This window comes from Petaurus breviceps, unplaced genomic scaffold, assembly GCF_028583685.1.
Source record: "Petaurus breviceps papuanus isolate PSGF00001 unplaced genomic scaffold, PetGlider_PUasm1.0 140, whole genome shotgun sequence".
In the NCBI taxonomy this organism is placed as follows: Eukaryota; Metazoa; Chordata; class Mammalia; order Diprotodontia; family Petauridae; genus Petaurus; species Petaurus breviceps.
This window is the reverse complement of record NW_027185698.1, coordinates 43,027,064-43,044,220: the sequence shown is the minus strand read 5'-3', so window position 1 is coordinate 43,044,220 and position 17,157 is coordinate 43,027,064. Positions and strand designations below refer to the sequence as shown.

The 17,157-nt window shown below is 41.2% G+C and overlaps 1 protein-coding gene across 1 annotated transcript in view; it reads left to right on the top strand.

Annotated features, from left to right (window-relative positions):
* The window catches only part of CFAP99 (cilia and flagella associated protein 99), a 172,609-nt gene that overhangs the window by 139,752 nt on the left and 15,700 nt on the right, over positions 1-17,157 (top strand). Inside the window, exons 11-13 of the mRNA XM_069073304.1 lie at positions 9,799-10,003; positions 12,142-12,283; positions 13,641-13,792. Coding sequence (XP_068929405.1) covers positions 9,799-10,003; positions 12,142-12,283; positions 13,641-13,792 — 499 coding nt within the window. The remainder of the gene's footprint in view (positions 1-9,798; positions 10,004-12,141; positions 12,284-13,640; positions 13,793-17,157) is intronic.

Sequence of the window (17,157 nt, the reverse complement as noted above, 5' to 3'; positions counted from 1 at the left end):
AAGAAAGAAAGAAAGAAAGAAAGAAAGAAAGAAAGAAAGAAAGAAAGGGAGGGAGGGAGAGAGGGAGGAAGGAAGGAAGGAAGGAAGGAGGGAAGGAAGGAAGGAAGAGAGAGAAAGAAAAAGAAAAGAAAGAGAAAGAAAAAGAAAGACGGAAGAAAAGAAAGAAAGAAGGAAGGAAGGAAAGAGAGAAGAGAAAGAAAGAGAAAGAAAAAGAAAGAAGGAAGGAAAGAAAGAGAGAAAGAAAAGGAAAGAAAGAAGGAAAGAAAAAAGGAAGGAAGGAAGGAAGGAAGGAAGGAAGGAAGGAAGGAAGGAAGGAAGGAAGGGAGGGAGGGAGGGAGAGAGGGAAATAGAAAGGGAGAAAGAAGGAAGACAGAGGCCAGAAGTTGCAGAGGGCATGAAAGAACCACGGAGATATCTACCTAATCCAGAAAAGTGCTGCTTATGGTGATTCTCCAGTACCTCAAGACATAATATGAGATCTGGCACATTCTTCACATTGTGAATGGGATGCACAACACACATCATCACTCTTGACAGCTCCCAGCCTTTTTAATAGCGGCTCCAGAAAAATGTCCTCATTGAGATGGAAGACTTTAGAAACCACCTGAAGGAATAGCATCACCACAGAGTCCCATAATCAGGATCCCTCACTCACAATGAGGATAGGGGAAAAGCCCAGGGAGATCTGGGTGTGTGAAGATTATCAGACTTGAAACAAGAGAATCACTAAGGCAGACCAGTACACCATGCCATGAGTTCAAGATGCCCTGAGCTGGCTGTTAGACAGTCAGTGGTTCTTAGAACTGACCTTCATGGGCAGTGCTACTATCCCCAAAGCAGAGGAAGACAGGGAGAAGATGGCTTTCATCAGCCCAAGAGGATTCCATTAATTTGAACACATGCCCCAGGGGATTTCTGGTACTCCTGCCATTTTTCAGAATATTCCAGAGAAGGTGACTGGTGACCAGAACTACTCAAAAGCCTTGATGTATCTGGATGATTTCACTGTATTTGAAAAGACATTAGAAGAACCAAGGACAGGTATTAATGAAGGGTTAAATTGACTGGAGGACACTGGTGCGAAGCTACCGATAAGGGCCCTTATTAGGTCTGTTTGGAGCAGCCTGACTCCTGCCTCCCTAAACATCCCAATTCAAGGCAGGGCTTTCCAAACAGTTGACAGACATGCCAAAGAGAATTTGAGTTTATCTCTTCACAAACAAGGTCCCTTTTAGAGATCAGCCTGATGTCGTGTTTCTCAGAAAATAGATTTCATTTGCTTTTTTTTTTTTTACTTTTTTGGGGGAGGGCAATTGGGGTTAAGTGACTTGCCCAAGGTCACACGGCTAGTTTTGTGTGTGTGTGTGTGTGTGTGTGTGTGTGTGTGTGTGTGTGTTAAGTGTTTGAGGCCAGATTTGAACTCAGGTCCTCCTGACTCCAGGGCTGGTGCTCTATTCGCTGTGCCACCTAGCCACTCCAATAGATTTCATTTTCATGAAGTGGCCTTGTGGGTAGGAAGAAAAAGAATACTACTCAGCTCAAAATACGCATCTGCCTACAGTCCTATGTCACCCTGCATCCTTTTGCAATAATGAATGGGTCTTTTCCTCCAAAATTGTCCCAACAAACAAAAAAGTGATGTTTGATGCCCCAAACAAACATCACTTTGCAATCATGTCACTAGTTCATGATAAAGAGGCTTTGCCTCTGTCTACCTTTGTGACTTTGGGCAGCTTGACTTCTCTGGGCCTCAGTTTCCTTATTTATATAACAAAGAGGTGAGACTTGGTGACATCCAGGGTCCCTCCAGAGCTGTGATTCTAGATTCATCAGGGTTCTCTACGCCCTGGGCTGCCTCTGTGGCCAAATTTCCTTATAGCCCAGTTTAGCATGAACATAATGAAAGCACAACATTACAGAAGACTGAACATAAACAAAAAATGTCCTTTTTGGTTGAGATTTGCACATAAATCCATGCCTGAAATAGGATAAATCTTTCCATTTTCTAGTAATGTCAAATTACTGTATTTTAAAATCCTCATTTTCCCATAAACTCTTTGGTGATGGAATATGAGAAATAGACCCAAGTCATGTGCCCTGCCCGTGGCTGTATAATCAATGTAATGACATCATTAAATGCACTTAATAGTTCATTATGGAAAAAATGAAAGTATGAAAGAAAGACTAACTCCCTGGGCAAAAACACTTAGACTAGCAGAGTTTTCCCTGCCTACTCACTCATGTGAAATGAAAGTATGTTTGACCAACTTCAGTTGTGTCAGTAAAAGTAAAGAAACCAGAATGAAAGAGATAAGAACCCTGGTCAGCCCACATCTGGACTGCTGTGCTCAGGTCTGAGCACCACAGTTTAGGAAGCTGGGCAGCTAGATGGCACAGTGGATAGAATGCTGGGAGTCAGGAGGACCTGAGTTCAAATCTAGCGTTAGACACTTGCTAGCTGTGTGACCTTGGGTAAGTCATTTAACCTGTGTATGCCTCAATTTCCTCATCTGTAAAATGTGGATAATAATAGCACCTTCCTTGCAGGATGGTTGTGAGGATCAAATGAGATAATAATTGTTAAGTGCTTAGCATATATAAATGTTACCTACTGTTATTATTAGGAAAAATATTGACAACCTATAGAGCATCCCAAGTGAAGTGAAGACCATGCCAGGTGAGGATGTTCTAGAGGGGTTAGACTTATTGAGCTTAGCCCCAAAAGCAGAGCTAGGACCAAGAGGTAGAATCTAAAGAGTCAGAAGTTGGCTTAATAGTAGGAAAATATGAGAGGCAGCTGGCTACAGGGGGTACAGAGCTGGCCTCGTGTTCAGCAAGACCTGGGTTCTAGTCCTGCCTCTGTCACTTCCTGGCTGTGTGAACCTGGACAAGTCACTCCCCTTTTCAGTGTCCCAGGCAACCCTAGGACAATAAATCAAAGAGAAAAAACTGATTGGTAGAAGAAGTTACTTGCTAAGAACTCCCTACTCCAATGGAGGGAGGAGAAAAGGGGGGAAATTCTTAGAGCTGTCCAAAAGTGGAATGTGCTGCTTTGGAAGGTGACAGGTAGTCTTTCTGTGAAGGTCACCAGGCTTGTTCAGGGACATCCTAGAAGTGATTCCTGTCCAGGCATAGGATCGCCTAGATGCCCCCAAGGCCCCTTCCTATGAGGGAATGTTGTAATTCTGACTTCTAGCTCTTGTACCTGTTCATTAATGCTACTTTTTCCTAATCCCTTACCTGTAGTGAGGTGGCCTCGTTGGTGGGAAGGCAGAGAGCAGTACTCAGCTCAAAATGCACATCCCCCTACACTCCCATGTCACCCTTCATCCTCTTCCACTCATGGGTGGTCCTTTTCCACCTTAAGTTGTCCCAACAAATATCACTCTGCAATCAGCTCACTAGTTCATGATAAAGAGACTCTGCCTCTGTCTGCCTTTGTGTCTTTGGGCAGCTTAACTTCTCTGGGCCTCAGTTTCCTTATCTGTATAACAAAGAGGTGGGACTTGGTGACATTCAAGGTCCCTTGCAGCTCTATAGCTCTGATTCTAGATCTCTGTGACTGTAGCTATACAGCATGGATCTATGATCCTAAAGTTAGGGTCTTTTTTTTATTGTTCTTCAACCACTCACCTGCAGATAAATTCAGCATGAGTCTTTTTTTCTTCAGCTGGGTCTTTCCATATCACAGAGAGATGTTAAGAAGTAATTTATACAGTTGACAAAAAAGATGTTTGCAATCATCAATAGCAACACTATTTGGGAGGGGAAAGAGAAAGTTTTTAGACTTTTTTTATAAAAATAGTTTTAGGATAAATCTGACTGTCCTTAACAAAATCAAACTTTCAAATAAAATTTCAAAAAGTACATCAACCACATAAACCAGATTTCCTTGACTTATAACTTATTTAACAAAAATATGTAAAATAACTTTAACAGAGTAATTTCAGACATCTTACTGATTTACAAATTCTTCTTTGCCCCTCGTTTTGTGTTTTTCCAGATTTTTGTAACTGTTACTGTTTGCATCTCTATAGTAAGTGTATATAGTGTTCTACCAATTCTTTTTTCTTCACATTTTATCACATTTAATAAGTCTTTTCATTTTTCTTTCTGTTATTCATACTTGCACCCAATAACTGTGGGTATCCCCAAGGCTCTATCCCAGGTCTTTTTCTTTTCTCCCTCTATATTGTTTTGCTTGGTGGTCTCATCACCATTTATGTTAATGATTCTCAAATCTATTTATCCAGCCCTAACCTCTCTCCTGACCTCCAATTTCATGTCTTCAGTTGCCTGTTAGATATCTCAAACTGGATGTGTCAGACATCTTAAACTCAACCTGTCAAAACTGAACTCCTCATCTTTCCCTCCCCAATCCCTCCCCTCTTCCTGACTTCCCTCATTACCATCAAGGGTATCACCAACTTCCCTGTTATCCAAGTTCACAACTTAATCCTCCTCCTCAACCCCTCATTTTCACTCATCCCCACAATCTAATCTGTTGTCAGATCTTATCATTTCTACATTCCCAGCATTTCTCATAAACATCCCCTTCTCTCTACTCATACAGCTACCACTTGGTACAAGTTTTTGTCCGGTCTCACCTGGATCGTTATAGTAGCTGGTCTCCCTGTCTCAGATTTCTTCCAATTCCAGTCCATCCTCCATTCAGCTATCAAAGTGGTCTTCCCAAAGCAGACACCTAACCACATCACTCCACTACACAATAAGATCCAGGGCTCCCTATTAGCTCCAGGATCAGATATAAAATCCTCTGGCTTTTAAAATGCTTAAGAACCTAGTCCCTTCCTGCCATTCTGGTCTTCTTAATGCCTTGCATATTCTATGATCCCATGATCTTCCTTGACCTCTTTATTGTTTCTCACACAAGACGTTCCATCTCTTGACTTCTTGTATTTTTTGCTGGCTCTCCACCATGCCTGGTATTCTCTCCCTCCTTGTTTCTGCCTCCTGGCTTTCTTGGCTTCCTTCACTTCTCAGATAAAGTCCTACCTTCCTCAAAAAGCGTTTCCAGGTCCCCTGTAATGCTAGTAATGTACCCCTCTGAAATTACCTCCAAGTTATCCTGTAAATATCTTGTTTGTACATGGTTGTTTGCACATTATCTCCCCCATTAAATAGTGAGCTCCTTGAGGGCAGGGACTCTTTTTAAGCCTTTCTTTGTATTCCCAGTGCTTAGCATAATGACTGGCATATAGTAGACAATCACTAATTAAAATGCTTGTTGATTTGATTCTTATTTTGTTCAGAGAAATATAAGACAAAATGGTCTTGGAATGAGAAGGCCAAGATTCAAATCCTGACTCTGACATACAATAGTGGTGGGACCATAGGCAAATTATTGACTCAATGCCAACGGCAGCTCTCAAGACTATAAATTATATACAAGTTGCTGGTTGACATCAGAGGAAGGCATTACCCTACCAGGATGTCCCCATATTGATGAAATCATAAGTCCCCTTCCCCTTCCCCCTAAAAAGTCACTGGACTATTGATTTTCCATTAAGTTCATATACCACAACATTCCATAGTCCACAGATGACTCAACCATTCCCTGATGACTGGACATCAAGGCGGTTCTGAATCTTTGCTATTACAAATAATGCTGAATATAGTAGACCCACTCAGAGCAAAGAGGCATTGAGTGAACTGAAGACACGAAGCAAGAAGGCGGCACCTGACTGCTTTAGAAACAAAAGGAAAAGAGAACTGAAAAAAACAAAAAACAAAAACGGAGGTTCTTAAAATTCAGAACCCAACTTCCCCAAGTTCAAAATGCCTTTGGTACAGTCGCCCTTTCATCTTTACAAAGGGGGAATCATACAGATTTTTGTCAATCAACAAACACTTGCTAAATTTACACTTGCCATGTTGCAGGCAGTGTGCTAGGTACTGGGGATTCCTAGCTAAAAGGGAATTGGTCCTTGCCTTCAAGAAGCTGACATTCTATTGAGGAAGACAACATGTATAAATATCATCGTATCCAAAATAAATTCAAAGTGATTTTGGGGAGAGTACTCTCAGCTGCAGGGATCAAGAAAGGCTTCAGTTAAAAGATGATGCCTGAACTAAGCCTTGAAGGAAACTAAGGAGTCTTGAGAGGTAGAAGTGAGGAAGACAAGTACATTCTAGGCATGAGTATTCTGTACAAAGGCATGGAATTGAAGGAAATGGAGTGTCCTGTAGGAGGAAGAATTAGAAGGCAAGTTGGAGTGAACTACCGAGTACATGAAGAAGCTTAATTTGGAATAAGGATGGAAATGTAAGTTGGAATGGAAGATGGAAAATGTAACTAGGACGTGAAAGGTTTCAAATGCCTAACAGATAAATTTTTATTTATTTCTACAGGTCATAGGGAGCTACTGGAGTTTCCTGAGTAGGGGAACATAGACAAACTTACATTTTAGGAAAGATTATGGGTAATGGGAGATGTGTCATAAGATTGGAGAGTGAAAATGTCCCGATTTAAAAAAAAATAGGAATTGGGTAGAACCTGCAAACTATTGGATGAAGACCTTGACTTTGATTCCTGGCAAACATCTAGGATGAATTATTAAAGGAGTGGCTTGTGAGTATTTAAAAAGTGAGACTCTGAATACTAAGAGCCAGCATGAATTCATCAAGAAGTCACACGTGACTAACTTCATTTCCTTTTCTGACTGGACTGGTAGATCAGGACAACGCTGTGGGTATTGTTAACCTAAATTTCATCACTGCACTTGACATTCTGGCATGATATCTTTATGGATATTTAAAAGATACCAAAGAGCCATCACATCAACTGCTTCTTTCAATGCCTTAGTATGTAGTCTACCCCTGCCTAATGATTTAGGCTCATTCAGAGTAGCTAGGTTCTTTCACCATTTACCCATTAGAGCACAAGCCTCTTGAGGTCAGCAACTGGTTTCTATTCTCAAGGCTTCACACAGCACACAGTGCCTAGCACATAGTTGGTGCTTAATAAATGTTTGTCACTGATTTGTTTCCTTATTCATCTCTAATTTTAATCCCCAGTTAACCATCTTTTTTCTACCTCATTCAATAATCATTCTCCTAAAAGAAGAAAATAGAAGCAACAAAGAATTGAGTAGTTCTGCCAGTTTTATTGTCATCTGTATGATCCCAAGTATCCCTAATCAGTGAGCCTCACTCTCTTTTTGACCTTCCTCTTACCCACCACAGTTTTAAATTGTTATCATTCATCATGGATCTCAAATTATCCTGGACTTTAATGTTCTTCATATACTTGGAGTCTGTATGTATATCTAAGAACCCAAACTATCCCAGTCCCATTCAGTCCCACCCATGCCTTATTACAGTTCCAAGTCTCTCCAAATGCTGATTTTGCTCTTTTGTAGGATAAATTATGATGACTTGTTTCATTTTCATTTCATTTCATTCTTCCTCTCCATCATAACTTTCTAGATTCCAGGGGTGACTACAGAAAAAACTTAGATTTACCTAAGTATTATATTGAGCTAACATAGGTCAGGCCCACAGCTATGGATATCAAGTTGTCCTCTATATGTGTTTTCTTCTCCAGCTAATTTTACAGATGAGTAATTGAGGCAAACTGGGTTAAATGACTTACCCAGGGTCACAGAGCTAGTAAGTATCTAAGGCCAGATTTGAACTCAGGAAAATTCCAAGCCTGGTGTTCTATCCACTGTGTCACGTAGCTGCCCTACCTTTATGTGAAGTTCAAGTCAAACTTTCCCTCTAAATACAGGACTTCCTATTCATGAAACCCTAGCCCTCACTCCCTTCCTGTCCTCTCCAGTGCTAACAGGTATTATTCCTCTTTCACTCCTCCCCAAACACCTCTCAAATATCCCTCATCTAAAACTACATTTTTGTGGAGTGCCGTTAGGTAGAATCCGCACGTGTAACCAGGAGTTCACCAGTGTCTAGCTACTTGAGCTTAAAGAGCCCCCGCTCCCTGAAGAAGGGTCCAGCTCTTTCCCCACCAAATTCCTGCCATTTTATGATGTTGTTTTTCTTTTTTTTACATGTTACTTTCTCTTTACTGTGTAATATGTCTTCTCCAACTAGAGTGTTACTTCCTGAATGCAAGAAGCATGTTTCATAATGATATAGTCCCATCCACAGTACCCAGGAGAATGTTCTCCATCCTCTCAGTCAATGATTGTTAATTATGAAGGAATTATTCTCTTCAGTGAGTTTTTGAAATTTCTTTTCCATCTGGAAAATTTGGCTTTTTAAGGCATTCTTCTCCTCATTGGCTTTTTGGGCTGCTTTTGCCATTTGAATTAGTCTATTTTTTAAGGTGTTATTTTCTTCAGTCAGGTTGTTGACTTTATTTTCATGATTTTCTTGCATCATTCTCATTTCTCTTCCCAGTTTTTCTTCCACTTTTCTTACTTCTTATTCGCCCAAACAAATTCTTTTTTTAGTCATCAAGCAGAAATAATGAGATCTTGTATCCTCCACAGGTTTTTTTTTTTTTTGCCTTTTTAGAGGGCAATTGGGGTTAAGTAACTTGTCCAAGGTTACACGGCTAGTTTTGTGTGTGTGTGGGTGTGTGTGGGTGTTAAGTGTCTTAGGCTGGAACTGAACTTGGTTCCTCCTGACTCTGGGGCTGGCACTTTACTCACTGTGCCACCTAGGTGTCCCTCTTACTTGATTTTCAAAATCCTTCTTGAGCTCCTACATGACCTGTAATCAGTTCATATTTTTCTTGAAAGCTTTTGATGCAGGAGTTCTGACTTTGTTGTCTTCCTCCTGTTCCATGCTTTGGTCCTTTTTGTCCGAAGGAAGGATTCTATGGTCTGTTTGTGCTACCTCTGCTTGTTCATATTTCCATTCAATTACTTGACTTTTGAGCTCTTTGCCATGGTAGAACTCTGCTTCCAAAGAGGAGAGCTTTGTTCCAAATTGCTAGGGTTTTTGCAAATGTTGTCAAAGGTCTGAGGAGGGCACTCTCTCTATAGCCACAACAAGCTCTGGCACACTGGTGTTTCTCACCCCAGGACCACCGCCCAAGAAAGCGACCCAGATCCAAGCAGGTCAAAGCAAGAATAATTACCCTCTGAATGGTGGCTTGGTCCGCCTATGATCTATAGGCCAGGAGCTTCTGAGGCAGCTGCTGCAGCCACCATACCTCCACCACCTCTCACCCCGGGGCCAGGGGCCAGACCGTGTCCTTCCTTTCCATCAGAGTTCTGACTGACCTTTTACTTTCTTCTTTGCATTTATGGGTTGAAAAGTCTGTAAACCTCCACAGCTGCTGGTGATTCACCCTCCTGAAGTCTGCTCTGACTGCTGCTGGTTGGGGCTGCCCTAGGGCCAAAACTGCATGGCTCATGGAACTGTGCTCAGCTCCCAACATGCTATGATGAACCATTCCTGTCAGCCTGCCAGGCAGCCTTCAGCAGGAGATTTGTTTCTCTCTGTCACTTTGTGGGTTCTGTAGCCCTAAAATTTGTTTAGAGTCATATTTTATAGGTATTTGAGGTGGTTGTGGGGAGGTCATGGAATTTCCTACTTCCCCTCTGCCATCTTGGCTCCACCCCCCCAATGCTTGTTAATTAAATGACTAACTCTAACCCCCATCACACTCTTACTCATGTAATAGATCCTTTAATAATCATATATTTCCATAATACTGGCCTCCAAACAACCCTATGAGCATGACAGCAAAAATAAAATTGTCCCTATTTTACAGACTGGGAAACTTAAGTCTCACACAGATGAATTGACTAGTAAGAGGTTTCTTATCCTCTTTTGTTGTTATTCTTCCTCTTCTGTCCCCAGGATTGAAGACCTCCTGCAAGGGTACAAAGGCTTCTCAGAATTTGAAGAACGTCAAAAAAAAATACAGGAGAAAGAGTTAGAGGAGAAGCTGGCTAGGACAGAGTACCAGAGGCTACTGGGGAAGCTAAGCCGGGAAGAGGCGATTATACAGCATCAGAACCTAATTAAAGAGAACAATAGGAAAGCCAATCAGAAGAAAGAAATGGTGATGTACCTGCTTCCTCCTAATGGGTTAAGGGCTGGCTTATGACTTTGTTTTCTGATTTGCAGGCAATGAAGCTAAGAAGTTGGCATTGACTTTTACTAAAAGAACAAAAAACCTGATTTATTTATTTCTCTTTGGGCTCTTGGGAAGTTCAAACAATCTCATGGCCTCTTCGGCTGAATCAAATAAGGGCAGCAAGGTGTCATAGTGCATAGAGTGCTGGGCCTGGAGTCAGGAAGAACTGAGTTCAAATCTGGCCTTAGACCCTCACTAGTTTTTTGACCCTGGGCAAGTCATTTAACTTCTATTTGTCTCAATTTCCTCATCTTTCAAATGGGAGTTGTTGTGAGGATCAAAGGAGATAATATTTGTAAAAGCACTTAACAATGCCTGGCTTTATATTATTTTATTAATTGATAAGTATAATTATATAGTTCACTTTATTATTATTGTTAAGTAGCATGAGTATAGTGTCCAGAATAAGGGCACTTATGGTCCCTGACCAGGCCACATCTGGACTACAGGGTTCCATTCTGGGCTCTGTGTCTTGGGAAGGGCAGAGAAAATACAGAATAGGTGCTCAGGTAGGCAATCAGAATGGTGCAGGTACTCACAAACCATGCCTCACAAGAGACACATACAAAGATCGGCTGAAGAAATTCAGGGCAGCGAGGTGGCACAGTGAATAGAACACTGGCCCTGGAGTCAGGAGGACCTCAGTTCAAATCTGGCCTTAGACACTTGACACTTAGTAGCTGTGTAACCTTGGGCAAGTCACTTAACCACAATTGCCTTCCCTTCACCCCCCAAAAAAAATTAGAAATTGACCTCATTTTACTCAAAGAGAAGCCTTAGGGGCAGGGGGAAGATGGGATCAAAAATGTTCAAAATCTGACAGACTTCTCATGGAAGAGGGATTAGACTTTTTTGCAGGGTCCCAGAGCACAGACTTAAGAGGACTGGAGTATAGTTACAGGGAAACATTTCACTTCCACCCAAGGAAGCACTGCCTAACAATAACAGCTTCCCAGCAGTGAAGGCTATTTCCTAAATAAGTAGTAAGTTCCCCATCACTGAAAGTCAGGGAGGTTGTCAAGGCAAATTCCTCTACTTGGCCCCTCCAGCTCTAAGATTCAGTGATTCTGTTCAATGTTCATGTAAGAACTCAGTGAGTGTTAGTGACTTTCTCTTCCTTTTAAATAAATAAGAGAGTCAAAATCACTTTTTGGAGTATGTAATAATTACTGAACACATAACTAAATTGTGAAAATAAGTTTTGACTTAGTGGCAGTTTCATTCATTTATTTAGCAGACGGGTGTCTGTTTTGTGCCAGATTTTAGTGTACAGAGTAAGCTTTGAAACATCCAGATTGGTTTATTTGCTTTTTTATGATCCTCATGCAGGGATTTTGATTATTTCTTCTCCCCCCAATCAACCAATCATTTATCCAATCAGTAAGTCCACAAACATTTCTTAGGTACCTCCAGAGAATGTTAAAAAAAAAAAAAAGAATTACAAAAAAGACAAAATTCTGACACTTTGTATATGACCTTGGGAAAGTTATTTCCCTTCTCTGAGACCCCATTTATAAAATGAAGGGGTTGGGCTCCATGGTCTCTGAGATCTCTTCCAGCCCTACAATTCCATGCTCCCATGATCCTAGCAAAATCACACCTCCCTACCAGTACTAAAAGCACTGTGGTCTCTGGAAGATTTGGATTTGACTTTGCCAGGTTAGAAACCACCTCAGTCTCCTTGATTTAGGAGGTCTTAATATGCAGTAAATTCATAGATTTATGGACAAATAGACTGTTAGCTGGAGGGAGTCTTAGAGGGCATTGAGGCTTAGGGCAGTTAAGTGAATCATTCAAGAACACACAATAAGTAGAGGAGTTAAGACTCTGACTCAGGTCATTGGCCTCTGATGAAGAACAAGGAGGCTGAGAAGAAGCCATTGTGTGAAGGGGAGGCTCAAACTGGATGAGCCCTCTGTTCTATTCCATCTCTAACTTCTCTGCTTCAGGAGCTTGTGTTTTTTACAAATCACTTTGGTGTGGCTTTTTTTTTCTCATTTTCTCTCTCTCTCCCTCCCCCCCTTCCCTCTCTTTTTCCCCTATGATGACATGGTGGAAAATAGATAGCAAAACTGAAGAATGAGTACAGAAAGCAATGCCTTAAAGAAAAAAAGAAAAGGAAAAAAATGATTGAACAAGTGACAGAGGGCCACAAAAATGTGAAGACTGTCCAAGAGAAGCTGCGGACAACCAAGCAGCAATTAGGTACTAGGGGACCAGACTAGGGGTGGGGGGACTTAGAAATTTCAATATCAATGGTTGGGGAGGTGGTGGCTTGTCAGGATGGGAGGAGGTAAATATTCCTGACTAGGCAACCTTGTTTAGAGGAAAGAGCCCTGGATTTGGAGTTTGGAGTTAGGGGTTAGGGGACCTGAGTTCAAATCCCAGCTCTGCCAGTTTATTTACTGTATAACCTTGGGCAAGAAACTTTACCTCTATGGGCCTCAGTTTATCTGTCTGTAAAGTGGGGAAATTGGAACAAATGATCTCTAAAGTCACTCCTAGATGTAAATGTGTCATCCATAGAGGAAAATTTTAGGATAAGACAGCAGCTGAGACATGGTTTTGAAGCCAGGAGCCTATAAAGTACATGAATAAAGGAGAGTCAACCATGGACCTTGTCTGCTTCACTCATTGGTATATCTTTGTCAATGACTGGCTTCCATGCTAACTCGCTGAGTGACTTTGGTCAAATGACATCACCTGTTCTGTGTTCCTTAGTTCCTCATCTTTAAAGTGGAAGGAAGGAGGGGAAGGAGGGAGGAAGAAAGAGGAGAGATGAGAGAGGAAGAAGGAAGGGAGGGAGGCAGAAGAGGAGGGAGAAAAAGAGTGGGAAGGAAGGAAGGAAGGGGGAGAGGGAAGGAGGAAGGGAGGAAGGAAGGAAGGAAGGAAGGAAGGAAGGAAGGAAGGAAGGAAGGAAGGAAGGAAGGAAGGAAAGAGGGAGGGAAAATTCTAATGAGAGGAGACTGTGCACAAAAGAGAGCTAAAAAACAAAGTGGAATGATGGGGAAGGAATTAAGACATCCACTGCAGAGGCACAGTTTTGAAGTCCAGAAAAATAAAAGCAGGGCCAGGAGGGGAACGATGACTGGCCAGCTTGCTTCCCTAACCTCCACCCTCATCCCACAAAATGGAACCTCCAAGAGGAATTTGCCAGTGGGAGAAGGCAACTGGCCTGGCAAACGTATATTCCACAGCAAGAAGGTCCTAGGCATAGGCATTAAAGAAAATTCCCAGATGAGGCAGCAGCTAAGGCATGACTTTGAAGTCTGAAGTCAGGAGCAAAATGGGCAGGGCAGGAGGGGGAATAGTGATCCTTGTACTAACTTTACATTTTACTTGGGAGGCTCAGGAGACTGGTAGATGAAAGATGCCATCTTGCGTGGTTATTCCTGCCTGCTTGGGTCTTCTGCACCCCCTGCCATATATCCACATATATATGGGTGTGTATACATATGTATGTATATATATATACATACATATGTGTATATGTATACACACACATACATATGCCTTACACAACACTCTCCACCATGGAAAATCAATTGTTTTCCCCCCTAAGCCCAGGAAGTGACTCAGGAAACCAAGCACCTACATGAGAAGAGACTAGAGATTATCAATGAAGATAACAAGAAAAAATGTGAACGGATCCATGAGCTTCGATCAATTGAGTCTCTTCCTGTGATAAAGGAACAATTTTTTGATTTTACCAAGGTAAGTCTATCTAGAATGGCTCATATTTATACACTGATATTTCTATTTGTTTTGTTTTGTTTGCTTTTTGGAAGGCAACTGGGGTGAAGTGACTTGCCCAAGGTCACACAGCTAGTTTTTGTGTTAAGTGTCTGAGGCCGGATTTGAACTTAGGTCCTCCTGACTTCAGGGCCAGTGCTCTACTCATTGAGCCACCTAGGCACCCAAGTGATATTTCTATTAACAACAAAGATTGGGACAGCTAGGTGGCATGGTGAATAGAGCACCAGCCCTGGAGTCAGGAGGACCTAAGTTCAAATCCGGCGTCAGACACTTAACACAAAACTAGCTGAGTGACCTTGTGTAATGCCAAGCAAAGGCAACTTCCCAAGGTTCAAAATACCAGCATAGGTGCTCTCCATTTTATTCAGTGACAAATTAAGAACAGAGAGAATCAATATATAGCATAATTCAAAATACAGCATTTACTAAGTGTGATTTAATCAAGTACTACCCCACCCCTGGACATTACATTCATTTAATCAATCACAAAGTCCCTCTTCTAAATACTACTCCACCTCAAATGGAGATTAGTTTCCAATCATAAGTAAAGTACATTCATTTGTTCAATCATAGAGCACAAAAAGGTCAAAAGTTCCCCATCCTTGGATCACAATTGAATCTACCCCAGAGTTACAACAAGCTTAAGCACAGCATTTAATACCCAAATGGAGGTCTTTTCTTCATCTTGACAAGAGGCAAGTTCTCAGCAATCTTTGTTCCTGGGGAGACAGAGCTTAGCAAGGCCACAAGATACATTGCCAGTGTCTTCATTAATTCATTCTCTGTCTGCAGAACAGTCCTAGGACCCCTAAAAACATTAGCAAAATCCCATTCCAGGATTTTTGTAAATATACAACAAGAAAATCCTTCTTCAGGGCTTTTGAACCAACAGCAAGATTCCAAGACCTCTGCAACAACAGGACTGTCTTTCATCAGTGGACAAATCTGGCAAAACAACATCAAAACAGACAAAGTACCAGCATAAAAGCCATGTCTCCTCAGTCCTCGGCAGCTCTGGGTGGCAGCTCTCAAAAGTTCTGGGCAATTCAAAGTGGCCCTTAGCAATCCTCTCAGTCTCTCTCTGCCTCCAAAGGTTCTGCTTCCAAAAAGTTCTTCTGCCTCTCTCTTTTCTTATGTCTCCCTAAATTTACGTCACCAACTTCTCCCAGTTCAGCCCTCTCTTTTCATGTCAACAAGTCCATCCCACAAGTGGGATTCATAAGTTCTGGGTTTTAACACAATCAAACCAAAACCCAAGCCAATACAGGGGGATCTTTATAGTCCATTACCATTATACCTTGGGCAAGTCACTTAACCCCAGTTGCCCTCCAAAAAAGCAAAAACAAAACAAACAAACAATGAAGATTAATTCCATTTAATTCAACAAATATTTATTAAGTTTTTCTACTGTGCAAGACAGGATAAAAAGATAAAAAATAATAGAGTTCCTGTCCCCAAGGAATTTCTATGGAAGGGTGTGGGAACATGTATATAAAACATATATATACATATATATGTACATATGTATAAATGTATACATATGTATGTAAATAAACACACATATATACAAATAAATAGAACATTATAAGGTGAAAGAAAAGATTCAGACAAAGTGCTCCAGCAGAATTTGAATGAGAGGAAACCACTCGTTGGTCTTTAGCTTGGGGGAATCCAGGAGAGTTTGATGGAGGAGGTGATATCTGAGGTAGAGAGGCCTTAAAGGGAGATAAATATTTCCCATTTGGAGATGAGGATGGAATGTGTTCCATGCATGGGGTATGGCCTGCTTGAATCTATGGAGACAAGAAAGGACAGAAAATTTTCAGGGAACAGCTAATTGTCCAGTTTGGATAGATTGTGAAGTACATTGAAGGTTTCATACAAAAGTAGACTGGATTCAAAATTCAAACTTAAAGTGGTACCATAAAACATTCCTTCTGATATTTTTAATAGCAATGTATATGTAGAGCCTATATCAGATTGCATGCATCTTGGGGAGGGAGGATGGGAGGGAAGGGGTAGAAATTTAAAACTTATGGAAGTGGGGGCCACTAGGTGGTGCAGTGAATAGAGCACCAGCCCTGGAGTCAAGAGAACCTCAGTTCAAATCTGGCCTCAGACACCTAACACAAAACTAGCTGTGTGACCTTGGGCAATTCACTTATCCCCAATTGCCCTGCCTTCCCCCTTCCAAAAAGCAAAAGAAAAATCTAAAAAAAAACAACTTATGGAAGTGAATGTTGAAAACTAAAAATAAACTAAAAAAATTTTTTTAATAAATATATTCAAAGTTATAAAAAAAATGCTTATTGACTGATTGATTTTGGCAGTTCTTCCTTGACTCTGGACCTGAGATGGTTGGTTGCAGTTGCCACCAAGTCAGACCAGGAAGCATGTACTAATAGCCTACCTGTATTTTCCAAGAGGGGTAAATCCTCTTTCCCCCTAATTCAGCAAAACAGACAAGAGTTTTTGTTTTTCAGAAGGAAATTTTACTTTAAAAAGCAAGGAAATAACTAAGAAACAAAAAGAAATCACCAAAAACATAGAAAATGATGTCTTGCTGTTTCCAGTACAAAATTTAATTCACTTCACCATACACTAAATGCTTGCTGTATAGAGATGTAAAGCAATACAGCCCTTGACTTCACAAAGACTATAATAACTAAAATCTAGCCACCAAATGGTTTGGCTGATACAGTTCTATGGCCAATAAGATGGAAGACTAGACCTTTCTCTGATACCCTTTAAAATAAAAACCATGCACAGGGAGGCAAAGCAAGTGTGGCTATTTCCATAGGCTAAGACAGCCAGAACACTAATGAGGGAACAGCCTAATGAACCAACAGCAGAGAAGGCTGTTCTCCAATGTAGGCACTCAGTACCTGCTCCTCTACTGGCCCCTCTACGTAAGCAGGGTAGCACAATTTAACCCAAAGGCTTGTGCTCTTGCATCCCCCACTCAGCAATTCCTTTGCTTTGTCTGTTTTTCTTTGTATGGTTTGTTTTTTCTGGAGCATAAAGCTCCAGCTCCAAACATACCATTCTTGAAGCCAGTTTGATCCTTTAAAGAATATCCTGATTGTTCAAATCTTGACTTAGTTTCCCCAGTGTCTATGTAGTCTCAGTGATGGATGCTCTCCTGATCTTGAACCTTTCTGCATCATATCAGTTCCTTAGGAAAGATTCTTAGAAGGGAGGTTTCTGACTTATTTTCTGAGTGTTATGCATGGGGCATGCAGAAAGGGATCACCTTGAAATGGCTCTCCTACAAAAGCTGACTTGGCCTGGTCAGGAACCTGGTTTATCTGCTTCCCCAAAAA